Here is a 22,317-nt window from a genome sequence, read left to right as displayed (position 1 = left end):
GATTAGACTTAGCAAATTTCATAATTTTAGTTGCTTTTTTTTGAAATTTTGTTATTCAAACCAGATTCGTGCTTAAAAGCAGATATATGGCGTCCGGTGGGGGATGGCGCGAAAAAATTGTCAACGGAAAATGCGCGAAAAGAACAAAGTTTTGGTCAAATATTTGTGATGCATAATTTTGTTGCATTGCTTGTACTAATTGTGTGATTTGGATCGTAAAAACAATCTCTTGACATGCTTACAGCGATCCAATAAGAGGGCTTTTTGCTTCCCACGTTTAGACGCCATCTTGAATCTGCGCAGTGCGAACCAATTTTATCGCACATCTGGGCCCCTGCTGAAGTCAAACGAAATTAATCCTCTAATTTTTTAAGAACGTTACACTTTTCTATTATTGAATAATATATTTTAATTGGCACGACACTGAAATAAAACAACGAATTGATTAATTTCAGGGCCTGTTAAGGAGAAGATGTTTCAAAAAGTGTTTCAAATGGAAGAGAACCATCATTTGGAGTGCGACGGTCAAGAAAACCATATTGACAAACTTTGGGCCATTTTGCCGTGCTTGATCTACTCCAAACACCGTACAGAACTTGACATCAGTCATCTACCGCGCATCACATACTGCAAAAAATCCAATGTTTTGTCCAACTCACGCTTTAAAGAGGTGAAACCATTATTTAAATACTTATAATTCCAATCCATTAATAAATTTAAATTACATTTTTCAGTTCATCAGGTGCTTGGAGTCAAACACTCCGAACCTACAGAAATTAACAATCTGCACTCGTTCGAAAAATGATCGTCATTCGCTTGAAGAGCGCGAATTAGCTTCGATAAGTCAGCTCAAGGATTTGGCATTCCTTAAGATAGAGGACGTTGTTGTCCCTTTGTCAGGAATATTGGACATCACTCGACAATGCAAAAAATTGGATCACATCGAAGCGAATTATGTCAAAATTGACGTTGAAATTTCGAGTCGTGTCACCTTCAGGGATGACTTCGTGAACGTCCACATCGGCGGTTTCAATTTTACGCCTAGGCGGTTACGCTTGAAAATGGATACTCTCACAAGAACAAAAAACCCAAAACAAAGAAACATCAAAATGCATCTAGATCCACGTTCAGTCGCGAATATAAGAGTGGCTCAAATTTTTGCTGAAAAACTAACAGCAATACGAGTAAGAAATTCGCTTTAAACTGATATAGTATACGAAAACTTTAATTTAATTTTTTTAGTTTGATTACACCAATATGATGATTGATGAAGAAATGAACGAGTTTCCGCATCTTCCGAAACTAGTAACCGCAATAGTTATTTGCGGTAACCTTTTCGGTACTAAATCAGCGCACCCTTTAAGGTGTTTCCTGAAAAGAAACGGAGAGAGACTTCAGCACTTGACTCTGTGGGATGTAGACATCAAGGACAACATGACATTTGGCGAAATCTTCAGCTCCTGCCCTAACCTGCGGTCTTTGAGCTTAAATCGTTGCACTTTGTCTGGGAATGATGCTCCTGTTGATGCGATGCAACAATTGAAACGATTTGAATGGCGGGATACAAAAAGGTATATAAGCATATATCATATAAAAATTTAAATTATCCTTTCGTTAGGAATCCACCCCTTCTAGAATACACATGATCGGTTCACGACTTCGCGGCCACAAGGGGTGGGGGGTAGGACCGGGGGCCAGGTTGCGATGCGATCTGTGTTGGTTTCCGCCAGTCAGAATTAAAAATGGCGTCAAAATAATGGAGGCAAATCAGGAGACAGTCCAGTAGCCAATCAGAAGCGTCGAAAAAGAGGCGTGCCGACCTAATAATGTCATTCCCGCGTATTTTCCTACATTTCCATTAGCCCGATGTGCCATCTAACGGTCGATTCGTCGCAATTACCAAAGTAATCAGCTGTTGCTAAAGAAATAACAACAAAAATATAAGTCAGCATGACAAATTCGCTCATTTTGAAGCTGCGCAGTAAACTTTTGCGCATCGTAAGCATGCGCAGTATGTTCAGATTGCTTCTTGAACTCACAGGAAGGCTTAATCTCATCGCTGCGCATGCGTGAACAAAGTTAAAACCTTCCGCGCAGTCATAATTCCCACCGGAAGGTCGGGTTTTGATCTGTGTTGGTTCTCACCGGTCAGAAGTCGTTGAAATATTCAATGAAGGCCAATCGGAAGCATCGCAAAAGAGGCGTGCCGACCATATAATTTCATTCCCGCGTATTTTTTTACATTTCCATTAGCCAAATGTGCCATATCCGGTGGTCGATTCGCCATTAACCGGGCTAAAATCAGCTGTTTGTATGAAGAAATAGCAACAACAAAATCACTGAGCTGAAGGGATTTTCATGATAAATTTCCAAGACAATTTCATTTTACGTTTGTAAGTTTCCCGCCATATACTACCAGACGCCATATATTTGCTCGTTGCATTCAATCTGCGAGTTTCCGGCCAACACAGTAGTGATTTACCCTCCTTTTATTATGCAATATATATAACGGGAAGTTAAAAAAACCGGAAATTAAGGAAAGTTTCCATATTATTTAATATTTGACGACTTTTTTCGTTGCTAACGATGCTACAAAACAATTTTAAATGATTGCAGCAATTATGATAGAGTCGCTTTTTCGAGCATTCTGTCAGCACCGCTCCTTGAAGCCGTCTCCATTGATCTACTCATTATTGACTTCAGAGACAACGACACCATCATTGCTCGAATTAAGAGAGGCGAAATCTTGCAGAATCTCAAGATATTTACTGTGCTTCCGAGGTCTGCGTTCACTTGCGAGGATGAAATTGATTGGGAAAAATTCCTCTCTCGCGTAAATAAATTCTCAGAGTTAAAAAGCTTAAAAAGAGCTATTGATTTAGCAATTTCTGCGCGTAATTAAAATTTGTTTTACAAATAACTGTATGTCTTACTTCTTTATTTAAAATAAAACTATTTTACTTTTTAAATTTCAGCATTGTTTTTTTAATTATTACAACTTTCCTTTTTCTTGTAGGTTATAATAGTCTAATCGGATTCATGGAAGTTGAGCCTCAAACCGAATTCAACTAATATTTTGATCACTTATGGGATATATATATAATCAGAAACAGGCCAAAGTGACCGATAAATTTGTATTTTAAAGGACTGTGAAGGGCTATCAAGGGAAAAATTTCTATCTACACAAATTGTTAGCCTCGCACCCTTAGACTTGCCTTTTCTCGTGGCTTAATTTCAATTTTTATTGTTTGAAGACTGTCTTTGATGGAGTTTTTGAGCACACCAATCGATTCCTGAGGGTTGAATTAGTATAGGGGGATGTTTTTTCCGTTAAAAAAGTCCAGCGCGACGTGCGAACTTTTTTCCCCGCCAAAACAATATATAATATCCGTATAATCGGTAATCGTATTGGTTCGTAAATAGCGTATATTGATGTCAAGAATACGTTTTATGTATCATTATTTCAAAAATTTAGATAATTTACATAATCTTACCGTATTTTATATTTATCAACCGATTTTGGATCAAATTCGAGCTCTAAGAATTTGAATTTCAAATTAAATCGGTACTCATTTGACCGGTATAAGTTGCATTTGTACCGGCATTGCAGCAGGCAAGTTAGGAAGGCAGAACGAGAAGTGTAAGAAACTTAATGTTGGTGGGTCTAGAGAATGGTAATTAAATGAAAAAACAATCTCAACAATAAAAAATTGTAAAATCCGTCCTATGAGATAGTTTTCTTTCTGTTTTTGTTGGTAAATATATAGTATTAAGACGAATTTCCTTTACTCCTTTTCCTACCCACCTTTGAGCCGCGGAACAAAAACAAAAACACACAACACAGGTGTTGCGCGTGCACTGCACTGCAAGAATTAAAGAATTGAAAATTATCTGATTCTGACAGCTGTTAAGAATTAAAATCTGGTACTGATAAGCCGACAAATATCAAAACATCGTATTGGTTCGTAAATTGATGTCAAAATGGCTTCAACGGTGGAAGAACTCGAGTTGGAAATTTCCAAATTGCGATTAGAGTTGCTAGAAAAGGAAAAACTTCTTGCAAAATTGAAGAGCAACAAGGATGACCTCGACCACCTCACCACCGAAGACATTGTCCGGTTCAGCAGGCAAATCATCCTTCCGCAAATCGGCGTTTCAGGTTTTAAATTATTATTATTTGTTTTAATGGGCACCAATTGTAATAGTACGATTTTAGGGCAAACGGCTCTGAAAAACGCCCGAATTTTGGTGGTCGGCGCGGGCGGGCTGGGCTGTCCGGTGATGCTGTACCTGGCGAAGGCCGGAGTTGGTCGTATCACAGTGGTCGACAGCGACCACGTCGAAGTGAGCAACCTGCACAGGCAGACGCTGCACTCGGACGCCACCATTGGCGTCAGCAAGGTGCAGTCCGCCTTCCGCTTCTTCGCGCAGGACAACGGCTACACGGAAATCGTGCCGATAGAGCAGAGGTTCACGCCGCTAAACTCGGACAGCCTGGTCGGCCAGTGTGACGTCGTCGTCGATGCCAGTGATAATATTGGAACCAGGTACCAAGATAAAATAAATAATGTTGTTTTTAATTTAAAAACAGTCTTTGACGAGTTTTCTGAGTTCACCAATCGATTCCTGAGGGTCGAATTAGTTAGGTTGGATATTTTTTCCGATCAAAATGGCCAGCACGACGAGCGAACTTTTTTTCCCGCCAAAACAATATGAACGTATTTGCGAGGAATGCGCATGCGTGAGAGCTGGTTTGAGCACTTGCAGAGAGACCACCTGTACGAATGTCTTCTTTGTCACATCCAGCCAGCTCTCACGCATGCGCACTTCTCGCATTCAAATTGTTTTGGCGGGAAAAAGTTCGCATGTTGCGCTGGACCTTTTTGGTCGGAAAAAACACCCTTTTTACCTAATTCGACCCTCAGGAATCGATTTGTAAGCTCAGAAACTTCGTCTTCAATTATAAAATTTTGTTTGAATGGGCTGCGCATGATGGCCGCCACCAGCGTCTTGGCGCAAAAGTTCGAAAATGTGAATTTTTTCAGCATTTTTTGAACTTGAAATTGGTTTAGGTGAAGTTTTAAGCATTTTTAAAGAGAAAATTTATTTCTTTCTGATAATTTTTTTAAAATCAAAATTTTGTGTTGATTTTTAATAGAAAAACGAACAATTTTCAGGTATTTGTTGAATGACGCGTGCGTGAAGCACAAAAAGCCGTTGGTGTCGGGCAGTGCCCTCGGTCTGGAGGGTCAGGTGACGGTTTACAACGCTAATGTGGAAAAAGACGGGTGCCTAGTGAAAGGGCCGTGCTACCGCTGCCTCTTCCCCGTGCCGCCGACCACGACCAACAGTTGCAGCGAGGCTGGGGTCCTTGGCGCAGGTAATTCGCCTTTTTAAAAAATCATTTTGTGATCAATAATTAGAAATTTTCAGTTCCTGGTTTGATTGGCCTGATCCAGAGCATCGAGGTGATCAAGTTAATCGTTAATTGGCCCGGCAGCAAATCGCTAGCAGGACGAATGATTATTCTGGACGCAAGCGACATGTCCCTGAGGACCGTTAAATTGCGCTTGGCTAGTGAAAAGTGTCCGGCGTGTGGACCAAAACCTGAGGCCAAACTGCCTTATTACGTCGAAATGTGTGGAGAGGTAATTAAAAAACTTAACTGATTGAATTATGTTTAAACAAAAAATTCAGGACGTGCCAGTTACCCTTTTAAAAGACGAGGAAAGAGTGACGCCAACCTTCGTCCAAAAAGAAAAACCAAATCTACTCCTAATCGACGTTCGGTCAAAAGGCGAGTTCGGAATGTGCGCCATCGAAGGCTCGGTAAATCATCCTTACAACGATTTCGAAACCCGACTGAAAGACATCAAAACCAGCGCTGACCTCGCCAAGGAGGGAAAGGAAAACTTCAAAGGTAACAATTATATAAATAAAATAATATTCCTGAATTAATTAAATCTCCCCCTAGTTTGTTTCGTCTGTCGGAGGGGAAACAACAGTCAACTAGCGGCAGCGCGCTACAAGGAAGAATTCCCTGAAGACGCGGTGGTGGACATGAAAGGCGGGCTGCACAACTGGGCCAAAGTGATAGACCAACGCTTTCCGGTTTATTAAGAAAGACTATACTTTTATTCAGACGATGAAAATATGCGGGACAATGACATTAAAATCACCTTTTCTTTACATTCGAGTGTTTTTTTTTGTGTGTATGATTGATCGCAGGCCGAATACATTATTTTTTTTAAAAAAGAAATTTTATCCAGAATCACTATACAAGCAGCGAGAATGTCACGCCGAGTTGCTCTTGGTCATCTTGAAGAGGCGGGCCCTGGTCGCTTTCAGGTAGCGCGACGACAGCGCGGTGAAGTAGTAACTCCGCCGCCAGCATGGGAAATGGTGCTTCTTCGCCTTCAGCAACGCCTGTTGCGCCATCGGACGAGCCGCTCTCGACAAACTGCGAATTTTTTTTTAAATAAATTTTCAAATAATTCAAAAATTCTTCAGATTTAGATGAAGCATAATAGTTATGATCGCAGAAGTTGATTAAATTGTGAATAAAAATACGAAAATTGGAAAAAGCATTAAAATTCTTAGCTAGATGCTGATTGGCTGCCACATCACGCATGTCAACAGCTTCCGCGCAACTTTCAATAAACGCTAGCTGTTGCTAGGCAACCGCGGGAGATGTTGACATGCGCGCTGCATTCAGCCAATCAGCGTTGAGGATTTTTTGAGCAAAGAATTTTTGCTGCCTTCTCAGATTTCTTTGGTTTTTAATCACAATTGCGCTGGTTTAAATATTTTGATGGATTTCTGCAAGAGGAATTGATCTGAAGATTGATTTATAATCGCAGAAACATATTAAAAGTTGGTTTAATCAATTTAATTCCGAATAAAAACACTCAAATCGAAGAAATCATCAAGAATTCTCTGCTAGAAAAATCCTCGATGCTGATTGGCTGACAACGCGCATGGCAGATTCTCCCGCGCACTTTGCAATACACGCCAGCTGTTGCTAGGCAACCGTGTGGGAGCTGTTGACAAGCATAATACGTCAGCCAATCAGCGTCGAGGATTCCTCGGGCTAAGAATTCTTGCTGATTTCTCTGTTTTCAATCGGTTTAAATCGACTTTTAATGTGTTTTTGTCGAAGAATGGACCAATATCACATCAAACACTGATTAATTGATTTAGTCGTGTGGAAATTCCAAGTTCGAGGCTCAAAAAAGGGGGCGTTTCCCTGTTTTACGTAATAGTCATGCATCTTAAGACTTCCACCGCACTTAAAGACCCACTAACCGTTTTTCGTATATTCCAATCAATTCCCAAGGTTCAAATAATTATTATTTCGATCAAAGCGCAAAGCAAGAATTTTTTGGTCGCTACTGCGCATGTGCCACCCCTCTGACGTCACTAGTCATGCGTTTTCAATGCAAAATGAAACATTTTCACATGATTAATCAGCATTAATTAAAAAAATACTATTCATTTTCCAACATTTAGTTGTTTATTGTCCACAAATCACAGCATTTTTAATTTTAAGTCTAATTTTTCATCTCTAATGAATAGGATTTTTTACGAAACAAAACAACAGTCTTCAAATTTATAAACTTGGTGCGATTGCAATTACCTGTGAGCGAATATTCTCTCGGGCCTGGTGTCTGACTCTTCAGAGGAGTGAACTGGCGATGCTCTGCTCCCCTCCGCTGTCTCCGTCGGAGTGTCCGGATCGGCAGACGACTGCAAAACGGAACACAATTTAATCTCAACGCTCTGTGGACGCGGACGACGTATACAGAGTAAAATATTGAATGCTACAACATTGAAACCATGAAGTATAGAGTTTATGGTGTTACGGTTCGACCTAATTTCAAATTATTATTCTCGTGTGGAAATCTACAGATTTATTTGTACAGTACAGCTATAGAGACTACGATTAATTGATTAATAACGATCGTGTGTGAGAGTGAGTTTTGTGTGTTGAATAAAAATGGCAGAGCAAAGATCTTGTTAGCACAGTGCGTTAGTGAGAAGATTTTTTAAAGAAGACAGTCCATTACCTCTCCGAGCAAGATGAGTGGCTTTATTTTACAAGGCGGCGATTCAGATTTGATTAAATATAAAATGATTTATAATTACTATTCTACTAAACTCGGTGCTCACACTAAGCTGGTTTCCAGACAATGGTTTAAATCCGATTTTTCCCAAATTACAGACTTTCAAGATGGAGACAGCAGCGCCACAGCGACAGCTACTGTAACTATGTGGCGCTAGTGTCTCAATGCTTCGGCAAAGAGCCAATCAGAAGCGTTCTTGAGGCATTTTTTGAGTTAAAAACCGGATTTTTCGTTTCCATCCATTTTTTCCTGGAAATTTTTCGATAAACCCAGCAAATCATTCGGTTTAAACCATGGTACCAGTTTTTGCCAGCTGTTCGAATGAATTGTGAGCACGGCTAAATTCAAAATATCATACAGATGGCTTTGAAAACTTTTTTTAATCTCACAGCTCCGCGTACATGGACACCAAACATTAACAATAGGTTTTTATTTTGATTGCCGCTACAATTCGGTTTTTAAAGACACCTACGGGAACTATACTCCGTTCCGCACACCGATTCAAAGATTACAGGAAAACTTTCAAGCAGCCGCAGAGCAGAGGGATCTCAGACTAAAGCTCATTTTGATTTTAAGCTCGCTGCGAGCGAAATTCCGGGTTCCGAAAATACGGGTTTCTTATTTTTAAACAAAAAATAGCCAGCGGGAGCCCGATGTGCGATTAAATTGGTTCGCACTGCGCAGATCCAAGATGGCGTCTGAACTTGGATGGAAAAAAGCTCTCTTTGGAGTGTCGAGAGTTTGATTTTACGATCCGAAAGACGAAATTAGTTAAGAGTAATGAAAATTATGTCCATTTTTTCGCGCCATGCTCCACCGGACGCCATATATCTGCGCGTCTGGCCCCCGCTGCGAAAATTCGGAACCCTGATTGTGAGAGTGGGAGGAACTACAGCTAACAGAAAAAGGGGAGCTACTCAAAAAGAGCAAAAAAATAATTAAGGCACTCGGCAGCAATAATATTTTGATTCCCTTTCTTTCTTTCTTTTTTTGGCTACGGATACAATGAAATAAATCTAACAACATTATTTGATGACATCACTGAAAACACAGAGAAGATTAAATTCTACGGCGGGCGGCGGAGGATAATAAAAATATACGGCCGAATGACAACGGTAGAGAGCCTAAGCACTATTACATTTAATTAAATATAAATATTTGAGATACTGCAACGCACAAATTAATTAACAAAGGCTAGTCCTGAAATATACGGGCCTAGATGATGAATCAACTTACTCTGCTCTGTTTTCTTAATATGCGAGTAAATCTTGCGCAACAGGCCACACACTTTGGCCTATTTAGTTCGGCATTGTCAACAATTAATATTGAGATTGAATCAGTCAGAACTCTAGCATCTCGAGTGCAACAACTTATCATAATATTAACGAGAGTAAAAATAACAACCAGAAAATAGTATTATAAATTGGTGCTGATAGGTGATCCGCTATAGGTGTGTATAATTAATTAATCAATAAATTAATTAGTCCTGCGGCAAAATTTACAAAACTGTTAAGCACCGAAAGAATCAAAAAGCTTAACCAACAACGAAACGATAAAAAAGCAAAAATGATATTTACAATGGAACGGTTTAAGTAGCAAAATATTTACATAGTCGAGATAAACCATTTTAGAAATCAGTTGTTAATAATGCTACCCTCACAATGAAAGAAGATAAAGTTTTGTTTGTTTATTTGCCCTTCCCGAAAGAATTTTCGTTGCAAGTCGGTGGTGACATGCGTTCGTTTCATTAGAAGCAAAAGTAGAGGTCAAATGAAGGATCGTGACTCACCTTGGCGCGAGCACTCAGCGCCGGGATGTTCAGGTGGTACTTTTCCTTGCAGTAGTCCTCCAGCAACGAAATTCCTGCAAACACAAATTCCGCAATTCTATTTAAAATAATGGAAAATAATCGTTTTTAGAGATGTAAATGTAAAACTGACTACCGATTGGATGTTAAGCACAATCAATAATTCGGTAATTTAATCTGGGTTTTGCTTGAGAATATTCGTAAAGATTTTCCCGCGCTTACTAGCAAGTGCCACGCCTTCTTTTTTCAATTCTGAGCATTCGTCCATCAAGACCGAATTTTAAAATACAATTCCTGCAAGTTTACTGCAAAAACAGCAAATTTTACGATTTTCCAAGAATTTTCGACACGTGCCACGCCTCTTTTTTAAATTTTCTATTAAATCCTCATTACAATCTTCCCGAAAGCCTCCTTTCTAAATTTTCCTGCAAATTCTTGCCCCATTACAAAATTCCCACGAGATATCGGCAATTTTCCGAGGCTTTTCGATACATGCCACGCCTCCTTTATTTAATTGATCCAAGTAAACACGCGCCTATTTTAAAATTTCCGTGAGTTCTCAGCAAAAACGTTGACTCGTACCATTTACCTGCGCTTAGAAACAAAAACCACGCCTTCTTTAACAATTTCGTGGAATACACGACCAATATTTCGGCTTTACCGCGCTTTAAAGCACGAGCCGCGCCTTCTTTTCCGAGAATTCCTGCCCAAAACCCAAAATTCTTGCGAAGTTTCAGCAAAAACGTCAGATTACACGATTTTCCTGCGCAACGCAGATCGTTTTATCACCTTCTTTTTATTTTTTCCACGAAAACACGCCACTACTTTTAAATTCCCAGAACAATTCAATGTAAAAAATTAAAATTTACAATTTTACCGCACTTAACGAAACGTGCCACGTCTTCTTAATTGATTCAAAGAAACCACGCTTCATTTAAAAATTGAAATTCAATTATTCAAAGAATTAATTAATCTTTTCAATTGTTGATCGCGAATAAAAACCGATAAGTATTTAATTACCAATTCGAAGCACATTTCTAGAGAAATATGTCCTACCTGGCGATCTGTTGGAGTGGTATCTCGTTTCCCAGGCGTCGAAGAGCATGTTGTAATAGCGAGGACCTTCAAAAAATTGATGGTAGCGGTGCGAGTAGGGCGTCGGGAAAATTCTGATGAATCCACCCGCCTGGGTGAGCTCGTCCTCGGCTTGAATCAGGTGCCGAACGTCATCGGCGGTCAGGTTTTGGAGTATTTGACCCAGAAACTAACAGAAAATTAATAAATAATTTATTTGTTGTGATTATGAGTCTAAAACTCACATCTTCTCGGTGGTAGGCCTCTTTGGTAAAATAAAGTTGCTTTGTAGCCTCGTCACGAGACAGCCCGACGTAGTAGAGGCGATTGTCCAAACACAGTTGGTGCGTCTTCGCCTCGGGAGCTAACGTCTTCAGAAAATCCTTCTGTAAATAATAATTAAAGATGCGAAATTTAATTAAAATAGTGAATTAATACCTGCATGGAGGATGGGAGCTTGTGAGGAATGTGGTATCCTGCCATGTTGAGCAAATTGCACACCAATGGTCCTTTCACAGCCTGGTCAAGAGGAGAAGAAGAGTGGAGCGACGGCGAGATGTTGACCTCAAGTAGCCACGGATTGAGGTGCTCGTCGAGCAGCACATCAACGCCAAAGAGCTCGTAGCAGCAGTAGCGGGACGACACGTGCTCGCGGATCAGGGTGGCGATCGACGACTCGCCGCTGACTATCGTCTTCACCACCAGATCCTCCAGCCGCGCCCACAGCTTGGTCACGTCCACACCTTGCTCAGACAGGTACACCCAAAGCGCCTTCACAGTCCTGAGGGGATTTTTATATTTAATTGCCAAATATTCATGTGAATTACAAAAAAATGTGCAGGTTAATTCTTTTTTCAAGAGCGAACGATAAACGATTAGAATATTATTAAAAACTGAGGAGTAAAAATTAAAAAATAAAGAAAACTAACCATTTGTGTCCTTGACAGGCATCAGCGTCTTCATTTTGCTTGTATTGCGCGCTGTTCTTGTTGATGCTGTAGTTGGTGAGGTGCATGTAGCGGTCACCAAGGCTACTCATCTCGTTTGAGTACTTCACTGCAATTTCAAAAACCAAATTAACCAACCTGCGAAGCAAAAATTAAAAATGGGAAATGTACCAGAAGCGAACCGAACTAGGCCATCGTCGTAGAGGTATATTCGGAGAGGATCGACGCTGGTGACAAACACGTAGAGTCTCAGGTCGAATTTACTGCCGTTGATGAGGTAAGGCTGGGCAATGTACTTCTGCACGACGAGCGGCCTCTTTTTCGGGATCTGCGACCACCTGTGCACGACTCGAATGCCCGTTCCCCTCGCCGACGCGGGCTGTGAATTTTTTGTAATCATTTCTCTCTCGCAAATGATCAGAAAATACCGGTTTGATGATCCATCTCTCGTTGCCGCAGGTCTTCTCCCAGGCCTGGCGGAGGAGTCGCAGGTCTTGAGGTAGCACGAATGTCTTTGGCATGAATCCGAACTCTTTTTGCCCGAATTTGGATGTGAGTCGCTGCAAATTGCGCCACAGCCGGTCCTTGCGGCCGATCTGGAACGTGCCTGGGAAGTGGTTCATTTTTTGGTAGTCCTTGATGGTTGTGAACAGGGCTGACTTCATGTGCTTCCCCCACGTCCCCGACCAGTCGCTGCTAGCTGCAAGAAATCATGGGAATAAAATATTTTCCATTAATTGGGATTGCTTATTTAATAAAAATAAAATTAAAACAAAAATCTGCCAAATTTAATATTAATTGACACAATAAAATTTTTAAGGTGGTTTATAACCTTCAGGGTCTTATCCTGACTTGTAACAAGGCTCTAAATTTTGAAATTTGCTAAATTAAACTAATCAGGTGTCGTTTATAGATTTCCGAACATTTGTACAAAATTAAAAACTTATATATTGGGCGTGGAAAAAGGCCTAAAAGACGCAGAATTTCACGACGAGTCTGAAAAAGTTGAGTTTATTACTCTACAGCCCATAGCAACCGAGTTTTTAATTTTTAAAGTTCAAAAAACGCGATTTGTAACATTTCAAACTTTTGTTTTTGGGGTCCAGGACCCTTTGTGCCGGAGGGTTCTGATTTAGGTACCAATCGATGCCGTTTGGTGAAACGAATCCGCACATGTTCGGTTTTCCAAAATCGGACCATTTTTAGAATTTTCATGAATTTTTTTCGGCCAATTTTTCCAAATAGATGATTTAAAAAACCTGCATTTTTGTTTAAATTTTTAACTGGAATTTTTAAAGCGTCTCTAAAAAATTAAAATACAACTTTTTTATTATTTTGAAATAAAGTTTTAAAATTCTCGGCTCAGAGGAAAATTAATAGAAATTTAATTTTACTTTCAGAAAATGACGCCTTTTTCTTTCAGAGCATCACCCGAGTGATTACAAAAAGAAAAAACTGATCGCAAAGCAAGACGGATTAAGGTCGACGGCATTACTTACTCTTTACAAGTCTAAAATTAGATCTCAACAGAGTTCTTCTGACGACCAGAGGAGTGATTGGACTGAGTTTCCACTTGAGAAGTCTTCTGACCTCGGGAGGTAGGGTGGCTTCTTCGCCTGCGAAACAGACTCGCGATCAAACACAAGGCGACCGCCGCGGATTTTAGAAAAAACAAACCTTGAGCTCCTTCGACGGGCAACTGGAACCGCACGTACGGCGGCACACTGCTGAACAGACTCGTTCTCAGCGGCGACTCCATTCCTTGCGCTGATTCGGAGCAATGGGATTTAATTAAAATCGCAAATTATAGATAGCGCTACATTTTATGACCGAAAAAGAAGAGTCTAACGAACAGGGCTCGAAATTATCCGAAACAAGGATTTAGAAGAAAAATCGACGTTTTAGTTTGAATTAGTTTAAAAATAAAGATCTTGCATAATTTAGATTAGAAATTTGGTTTATAGACAATCAGGGTACAATCAATTTATGGCTTTCCGAAAGGGTCGAAGTTTAAAAATCGGGAATTTATTTAATTTGGGTAAAAATTTATTTAAATACCGTCTTTGACGAGTTTTCTGAGCCCACCAATCAATTCCTGAGGGGCGAATTAGTTAGTGTGGATGTTTTTTCCGACCAAAAAGTCCAGAGCAACGCGCGAATTTTTTTCCCGCCAAAAATGTAAACGTAAATGGGAGAAGTGCGCATGCGTCAGAACTGGCTGGATGTGACAAAGACAATCGTACAGCTGTGGTCAATCTGCAAGTGCTCAAACCAGCTCTGACGCATGCGCAGTTCTCGTATTCAAATTGTTTTGGCGGGGAAAAAAAGTTCGCGCGTCTTGCTTCACTTTTTTTTACGGAAAAAATGTAAAATTTACCTAATTCAACCCTCAGGAGTCGATTGGTGGGCTCAGAAAATTTGTCAAGGACACAGGTCAAAAATAAAACGTCTAATTAAATCGGATTTTCATTCAGAACCCTGGTCCGAACTAAGAATTTCAATTGTTTGACTAATTCTAAATAAAAAGAGTAATAACAAGAAGGCATTACTAGCGAAATGAATGTTTGCGCCAATAATGACGTCCTGTCACTGTCAGTGCTATATTGAGTGAGAAGAGGAGATCATGCGGAATCACCTGTTTTACTGGTGATGCTTAACGCCGTCAGACCATTACAACTGGAGGTCTTGGACGGCACTGAATCGGTTAATGAAATACTGCCCAGGGTATCTCCGACAACTGACGGAGTATTGGAGCCTGAACCGAAACACGGCGCATGCATCAAACACAGGTTATAAGCATGATAATATAAGAAGTGTGATTCAATTCTTCATTTCAATTAATTCAAATAAAAGCGGACTCACCTGATTCACTTGAACTTGACTCGTCGGTCAGCGTCTGGCAGTCATCGTCCTCGTAATCCTCGTCTATCGCGATATCACTGCACAAAATTATTAACAAAAAATTATTATTAAAAATATTCTGGCACTCAAACCGGTAATTTTCTTGGCTTTGAACCAATAAATCATATTTACATCCGAATTTTCGCGAGTTTGGACACCTACCAAGCCCCCTTTTCCAAATTTATCCATTTAACGTCCATTTATTCAAGATTTCCTCAAAAATTCTTGAGGAAAATGGAAAGAATTTTGGGTTTCCAGTTTTCAACGGGTTTGGGGAACATACCACGCCCCCATTTCAATTTGAATCTGGCCAACGATAATTCTTTCAAGATTATATTAAAAGTCTCATGGAAAAAGGTAAACATTTTGAATATCTAACGGTTTTGGGAATATGCCACGCCCCCATATCAAGATGAATCTATAACTAACGGTAATTTTCACGATTGAATAAAAAAATCTCGTGGAAAATGGAAAGAATTTTGGGTTTCCAACGGGTCTGCGAACATGCCACACCCCCTTTTCAAAATTTATCCAACTAGCGTTGATTTTTTCAAGATTTCATTTGAAAATCTCGCCGAAAATGGTAAGAATTTTGAATTTTCAACAGTTTTGGTAACCTGCCACGCCCCCTTTACAAAATTATTCTAAATAACATTAATTTATTCATGTTTTATTTTTAAATCGCGGTTAAATATGGAAAAAAATAAAAATTCCCGCAGATTTGGGCACCCGCCACGCCCCCTTTCAAGATTTTTTAGAACCGCGTTTTATTTTAAAATTCCCGTAAGTGACACCGCCTTAAAATCACTTTAAAAAGTTTTAAAATTTCAAAACAACCCAGATTTTTGACGAATTTCTTTCTTAAACATGCACAAAATGACCTCACATTAGACTAAAACATTTTTTGAACATACAATTTCGCATTTTTTCAAATAACTATATAATTTGTTTATGAATTAATCACTCTTGATATTAGAAAAAGGAAAAATTAATTTCTCCTGCTTGGTGAACAGCAGAAAATTTCCAAATAAATGATTTAAATTAAATCAGACCTGGACTCGTGTTCTGCGGAACTGTTCATGTCTTCGAGAAAGCTAGGAGAGAGCTCCCTGGCCCTTTTTCCGTGCAGTTCTGCTGCAGCTACGGCTGCTGCGGAGGCGGCGTTGGCGTTGGGCAGCGAGCCGGCACTGCAGCCCTCGCGGCGCATCCTCTTGCTCTCCTGGGGTTGCTTGCTGAACGAAATGGCACTGTGGTTCCTCAGCGAGTGGAGTTGCGATCTCACCGCCTCCAGCTGCAATGCAATCATCAATTCAAAAAGCCAAGGCTTATTGGACCGCATTAATATTTAACGGCGGAATGCGCGCCGCAATCGATTTTCGGCTCGATTATGCAGAGTTCTAAAAGGATTTTACCCAGTCTTGCACTACTTGCTCCAAATTCCTTGATTTGAATTGCGGTTTATCGCTGCCCAGTATCTGACTTTCGTGCTCTGTTTGGAAAATTCGACACGAATTCATATGGAAAGTGTGGGAATTTTGTCAATTGGGTGAAAATGCCTTTGAAATAAGGCTGACAGCTCGCCATTTTGTCGTTAAAAAATATTTCTGAAATAATAAATAATGTAGATTTATTAAAGACCGTCTTTTACCAAATTTCTGAGCACACCATTCAATTCCTGAGGGTCGAATTAGGTAAAGTGGATGTTTTTTCCGTTAAAAAAGTGCAGCGCGACGTGCGAACTTTTTTTCCCGCCAAAACGATAAATGTGAGAAGTGCGCATGCGTGAGAGCTGGTTTGAGCACTTGCAGAGAGACCGCCTGTACGAATGACATCTTAATCACATCCAGCCAGCTCTCACGCATGCGCACTTCTCACATTCGTTTTGTTTTGGCGGGAAAAAAAGTTCGCACGTCGCACTGCACTTTTTGGTCGGAAAAAACATCCACATAACCTAATTCGACCCTTAGGAATCGATTGGTGTGGTCAGAAAATTCGTCAAAGACGGTCTTGAAGGTATTTTTCACTGAACTGACCTCGTGGCGGTAGCGTTGTCTGTCGGGCCAGCCATTGACGCCCTGGTCGAGCGAGGCGGCCGAGTCCTTGAGCATCTGCGACGCCTTGCCCAACTCGTCGCCGACGCACGGCTGACACTGGATTTCGCCGAGCACTTGGCTCGAATTACGCAGGAAGGCGTGCGCGTCCTTCGAGCCGCCGTGCTCCAGGTTCTCCGAGCGGCCCGGATTGCTTCTCGGCGACACCTCGGAGAAGCCATTGAGGTGCCGCGCGTCCAGGTAGCTTCGAGACGGGCTGTCGTCAACAGGCAGCGACGACGACAGGGTGCATCGGTGATTCTTGCGTGAGTCACCCATCTGAAATGAGAGAAAGAGGGAAAATTGAGGTTGGAATAATTAATGGAATAGGGAAGGAGTGTTTAACGCGTTAAGTGGATGTTTATGGAAATTTAAATTACTTTGGCGCGCGAACGCAAGAATTTTCTGGTCGCTACTACGCATGCGTCACCTCTCTGACGTCACAGCCATGCTTCCTAGCAGAGAGAGCAGGCGACGGCAGAGACATCTGACTCAATCCGGCCATCTCATTGGCCAAGAGCAAGCGCTTATCTCTCTTGCTTCTCCCCTCCACTTCCTCAAAGCACCGGCGCGCACTCTGCTGCGCATATCATACTCCTCAGAGTGGGGGTAATACAAGAGGAGGGAGAAGCAAGAAATGCACGTGCCTGCTCTTAGCCAATGAGATAGCGGGATTGAGTCACGTGACTTCTAGAACTGCGTGTGAGTGCGCAGATGTCTCTGCCATCGCCTGCTCTCTCATTATCAGCTAGGAATAGGAAGCATGGCTGTGACGTCAGAGGGGAGACGCATGCGTGGTAGTGACCAAAAATTCTTACTTTGCGCGCGCCCAAGCAACGAATTCAGTGTTTCTTTATTTTAAAACATAAGAAATTAATTTAATGGAAAACTACGAGTGGATCGTCGGTAGTAACGCTGCTCAGATTTTCCCTTCACCTTGACACGAACAAGGGTCAGTCTAACAATTATTTATTCCGTTCAATCGCAGAGCACAAATGCGGTGTTTGAAAATAAAAACAACGAGGCCAAACTCCGATTTGCGCTACTGGTTTGCGTGACGGGTGACGGGGTGCGGATTGGGGTGCTTTTTCAGCTCACCATCGAGGGGCCGACGTACTCGTACTCAGAGTGAGGCGCGTCCTTACTGCAGTGGGGTCGAGATCGAGAGCAGTGGCTGCAGCTCCACTCGGGAAAACCGCCCCCGTTAGGGGAATAAGGGCAGCGGCAGCTACTCGAGAGATTCTGACACTTTGTCGGCTGCTGGCATCCGTGAGCAGGCACTTTGACATAGGCCATCTTGCAACTGCGGAGCAATTCAGCAAAATTATCGCGATTCACTCTTCACTCACCCGCCACTCGCAAATTTCGATCGATTTCGAAGAATTTTAACAACCTTGGCAATAATAAATTATTTCTGGCAGGGTGACTGTGATGAAATTTTTCACTAATATTTAGGTCAGCCTAATTTTTTGAAAAAGAGTAGAATTAAAAAAAATTATAACCATGGTTGGGGTAAAGATAAATTGGTAAGTAAGGTGTTTAAAATTATCTACATTAAACGGCCAACAACTTTGCCACGTTGACAAACTTCCTAGGTCAAAGGTCAAGGTCACTAAAATTTCACCAAACATTTTAAGAAATTCCTGCGTATCGAAAGGAACCAAAATTTTAATTTTTGAGATTGCCAAAATGTGACTAATTTAATTAGAAAAAAATGCTGTAAAGAATTTTCCGAATTTTCAAGAAAATCGAATTTAATTTTTAAAACAAATTTTTTATTTTGTGAAATTATTATTTTAAATTGCAACAAATCTAGTTTAAAGCATTTTTACTCTCGGTGTTGGTATCTATTTACATAATTATGAGTTTTTGAGGGGGTTAAAATCAACCCCCACCCCCAGGGGCAGGCGGGGAATTTTTTAAAATTAAATTTGGCTGAATTTGACCGTCATTGGTGTCTTTCCCTACGTTTTCCACCCCAAATAAATCAAATCTGAAGTCAATTTCACTTTAATATTGCTTCCTCCAGCTCTACATGACATTAAAAAGAATTTCCGTGGAAAATTTTAATTTAAAAATCTAATCCTGAGAAAAAAATATTTATTTTGGGAATTTTTTCTAAAAACAGAAACTATCGCAACAAAAACAGCAAAAAAACACTTTAAGCGACAAGTATATAGAACAGATAATATAAAAAAACGACCTGGCACGACGTGGGCACGAGTGAGTGTGTGCAATGTGAACAAACATTGTCTTCTGGCTGCTGTCTTTCTCGATATAATATAAATTGAATGCCGAGAAAGAGTACGACTGCCTGCGTACAGCACACAACAAAGAAAGCGAAAGAAAATGATAAATACCATAACACGCGCGACACGTGAAAGGCTTCCTATGCGCAGAAAAAGTAAAAGAGCTAGGCGCGAGGCGCGAGGCCCCCACGGTGCGAATGAGCGAAAATTTAAGTATTCGGCGCGGCCTTGAGGCAAGGCCTCACTACCATTGGACACACACACACACACGTAACCTCGTGTCGTGTGAGTTACTCGCAATCAGTGGCAGCTCCTTACAGTCCGAAAAGCATTTCTTCGAAAATTTGTTCCACAAGCTTGGAAATCGTCCTATTCCAAGGAATTTTAATATGACAAATATATCAAATTGTGCCTAAAAATAAAAAATTGGAACTGTAATTTAATTTAAGTTAGAATTCTACTTAATATTTTAGATATTCTTGATCTGAGTTCGAAAAAATTCAACATTTTTACGGTAAAAAATAATAATTTTCAAAATTTACGTCAAAAAATAAAAAATAAGCCTCAAAAATTTGAAATTGATAAATATTTTAATTTACAATAAATCACAGTTCTTTCGGATAAATTGGAATTTTTTGAATTAAAATATTAAATAAATAAAATCTCTAAAAATCGAAATTTGACTAATCAGTGCGATTAATTACAATTAAATTAATCTATTATATTAAAACCTGTGCGTAAATTGGAAACTCGTAACTAAAATTGTAAAAATTTTCAAAAATAAATCGTCAAAATATTAATTTTTGGAATGGAATTTGTCAAAACATTGTAAATTTTTATAATATTTCTAATTTTCCTAGCAAAAATTTATCCAAAATATCAGTCATGTCTAAAAATTGGAATTTTCTTGACTGGAATTGGTTCAAAAATTGGGGAAAATGGCCAAATGTTGTCATTTTACTGAAAAATTGAATTTTCAAAATTAAAATGATCTATACAAATGTATCGAAAGAAATTGGAAACTGTCCAAAAATTAAAACCTTTAGGATTTTCTAAAATTCAATTACTCTAATGTATTTAAACTTGACCGTAAATTGGAAATTGATGACCAAAACTGTAAAATTTATGCATAAAATCATAAAAATAAGTTTATTCTGGATTTTAATTGGTAAACAAAGTGAATTTAACCTAATATTCGTGATTTTCCGAGCCGGAATATCAGATATGTCCAAAAATTGGAATTTTCATGACAGGAATCAGTTCAATAATTGGAAAATTGCCCAAAAATAGCAAAGTTTGGAGTTTTCCGAATTAAAAGCAGCAAAAAATTACTGAAAGTTGTCTAAAAATTAGTAATTTTTTTAAGGAAATTGTAAATTGTTCCAAAAATTGTTAATATTTTGAATTACATTTTTTCTAAATAATTATTTCCCACGAAAATATTAAAAAAATGTATTTTAATTTAGGAATTTGTAAAAAAATTTGGAAAATGTCCGGAAAAATCAAGGTTTGAAATTAAATTTGTCTAAAATATGATAATCTCTGTCCAAAGAAAAATGTGAACTGTCCGACAATTGGAATTTTCCCAGAGAGAATTTGTCAAAAAATTTTATTTACTAATTTTTAGATTTTTTTGTGCAGCTTAATTAAAAAGAACTTATAGTAGGATCATAAGAGCAAAATTTTGTGTGACAAAATGGAGTCCGATTTTTCTTTCTCTGGTCTCTCCACAAAATATCAATTCCAATTTTAGCCATGTGCTGATCTCAGATATTTTTCAAAACGATGCCTGCCAAGAATTTAGTTAAAAATTAAAATAAAATTTAAATAAATAAAAATAACCAAAAGAATAAATATTATTAAAAAAGATGCACTTAAAACTCGTAATAAATTTTATTTTAAGTGATCAAAAGCCGCCAATTTCTTAAAATCCTCCATCGGCAAATGTTAAGTAACGAAAAAATTCAAATTTGGTTTGAAAAATTCTGAAAAATTCAAAACATTGGAAAATTTCGCACAGGAAATATTAGTTCCTTTCGGATCACCCATTTCAAACAAATTCTTTTCGGACAAAGGGTAGCGCCCAGCGCCCCTTACGAGTGCGAGCAAAGAAAGATTTGGCGTACTCGAACGAGAAAGAATGGAGGCGAAGAGCGAGCAAAAATCAATAAAGCAGCAGTTGAGAGCAGAGAATGTGTCCTCTTTTCGACCGTGATCGGCCCTCGACACAAATAAACGCGGGGTTCGTCGGCCCGACGAGCGAAACGCGAGCCGCAGATCTAATTGAGCCTCGGGAAGAAGTGGTAAACAGAGACGAGAATCGGCAATCGCGGCCGCACAGCGCGACACTCGAGCCCACCCGGGGTCCGCGACCGTTTCCCCCGCGCCGCGGCCGAAATGCGGCCGCACACTCGGCCGCCAACTGATTGAAGAACGGCCCGAGCCCGACGAATGCGTAAAATGCCGAATGAGCGCTTACCTGGAGAAGAGTCGTCGCTTTTATCACAATTTTCAGAGCGCCATTCCATTCAACTCGACATCGTCCAAGTGTGGCAGTGGGGGAAGTTCGCAGCGACGCTGCTGACACGGCGCCAAATGGTGGCGCGCGGAACTGACTTTGATAATAATATAGTGATGGGAATCTTTGAGAAAGTACCTATCGAGAACCGATAGGTAGTTTTTTTTCACTACCGAAAAAATATCGATAGGTTAACCGAAAAACTATCGATAGTCAATTAATCGATAGTTTTTAAAAAACCTTTAAAAATGCGTGTTTTTAATCCCGGAAGTAAAAAAACCGGTTAAATTTGGGTGCACCGGTTTCAGCTGGTAAAATAGGCGTGCCGGTTGCAGCTGGTAAAATGGGCGCGCCAGTTGCAGCTGTTTAAATGGGTGTGCCGGTTGCAGCTGGTAAAATGGGCGTGCCGGCTGCAGCTGGTAAAATGGGCGTGCCGGTTGCAGTAAATTTAAAGTTCGCGCCTAAAATTGTGGAAAACTGTTTATTTCATTTATTTATTAAAGGTGGCAGCACTCGAGCACTCATGATTGCTCCCTCTACCCTTATTTAGAAAATAAACAAAACAACTATGACGTCATGCCATTTCTTTTGTCTTATTAATGATGACT

General features: G+C 39.9%; 2 protein-coding genes across 7 annotated transcripts; one reads left to right on the top strand and one right to left on the bottom strand.

The window, feature by feature from the left end:
• Nucleotides 1–3,856: 3,856 nt before the first annotated feature.
• Nucleotides 3,857–6,191, top strand: Uba4 (Ubiquitin-like activating enzyme 4). Its single transcript, XM_065496082.1, has 6 exons — nt 3,857–4,159; nt 4,217–4,547; nt 5,178–5,380; nt 5,434–5,648; nt 5,698–5,920; nt 5,975–6,191. Exons 1-6 carry the CDS (start codon nt 3,982–3,984, stop codon nt 6,118–6,120), a joined length of 1,296 nt encoding a protein of 431 aa, XP_065352154.1. The 5' UTR covers nt 3,857–3,981; the 3' UTR covers nt 6,121–6,191.
• LOC135947321 (tubulin monoglutamylase TTLL4-like) lies at nt 6,106–21,752 on the bottom strand. 6 transcript variants are annotated; one of them, XM_065496071.1, is made up of 18 exons: nt 19,146–19,207; nt 18,041–18,245; nt 16,886–17,221; nt 15,905–16,143; nt 14,814–14,890; nt 14,587–14,706; nt 13,629–13,718; nt 13,451–13,567; nt 12,380–12,651; nt 12,123–12,330; nt 11,934–12,060; nt 11,443–11,785; nt 11,250–11,390; nt 10,987–11,194; nt 9,913–9,986; nt 9,360–9,417; nt 7,637–7,746; nt 6,321–6,460 (listed from the first exon to the last, which is right to left on the bottom strand). In XM_065496071.1, exons 1-17 carry the CDS (start codon nt 19,190–19,192, stop codon nt 7,676–7,678), a joined length of 2,733 nt encoding a protein of 910 aa, XP_065352143.1. In that variant the 5' UTR covers nt 19,193–19,207; the 3' UTR covers nt 6,321–6,460; nt 7,637–7,675. The 6 variants fall into 6 exon arrangements, with proteins under 6 accessions (XP_065352140.1, XP_065352141.1, XP_065352138.1 ...); XM_065496068.1 differs by lacking the exons at nt 9,360–9,417; nt 19,146–19,207 and adding an exon at nt 21,671–21,752 and having other exon boundaries at nt 6,106–6,460; XM_065496069.1 differs by lacking the exons at nt 9,360–9,417; nt 19,146–19,207 and adding an exon at nt 19,467–19,496 and having other exon boundaries at nt 6,106–6,460.
• Nucleotides 21,753–22,317: the final 565 nt, after the last annotated feature.

Source organism: Cloeon dipterum, chromosome X (genome assembly GCF_949628265.1).
Source record: "Cloeon dipterum chromosome X, ieCloDipt1.1, whole genome shotgun sequence".
NCBI lineage: Eukaryota > Metazoa > Arthropoda > Insecta > Ephemeroptera > Baetidae > Cloeon > Cloeon dipterum.
The sequence above is the reverse complement of the archived record's forward strand: the minus strand, read 5'-3'. Positions and strand labels throughout refer to the sequence as shown.

Coding starts and splice junctions, on each gene's coding strand:
- Uba4 (XM_065496082.1), top strand. CDS start 3,982: ATGGCTTCAACGGTGGAAGAACTCGAGTTGGAAATTTCCAAATTGCGA. Junction 4,160..4,216: donor TCCGCAAATCGGCGTTTCAG/GTTTTAAATTAT, acceptor GTACGATTTTAG/GGCAAACGGCTCTGAAAAAC. Junction 5,921..5,974: donor GGGAAAGGAAAACTTCAAAG/GTAACAATTATA, acceptor ATCTCCCCCTAG/TTTGTTTCGTCTGTCGGAGG.
- LOC135947321 (XM_065496066.1), bottom strand. CDS start 19,192: ATGTTTGTTCACATTGCACACACTCACTCGTGCCCACGTCGTGCCAG. Junction 18,246..19,145: donor TCGTGCCCACGTCGTGCCAG/GTCGTTTTTTTA, acceptor ATTGCTCCGCAG/TTGCAAGATGGCCTATGTCA. Junction 6,461..7,636: donor GAGAGAATATTCGCTCACAG/GTAATTGCAATC, acceptor AAAAATTCGCAG/TTTGTCGAGAGCGGCTCGTC.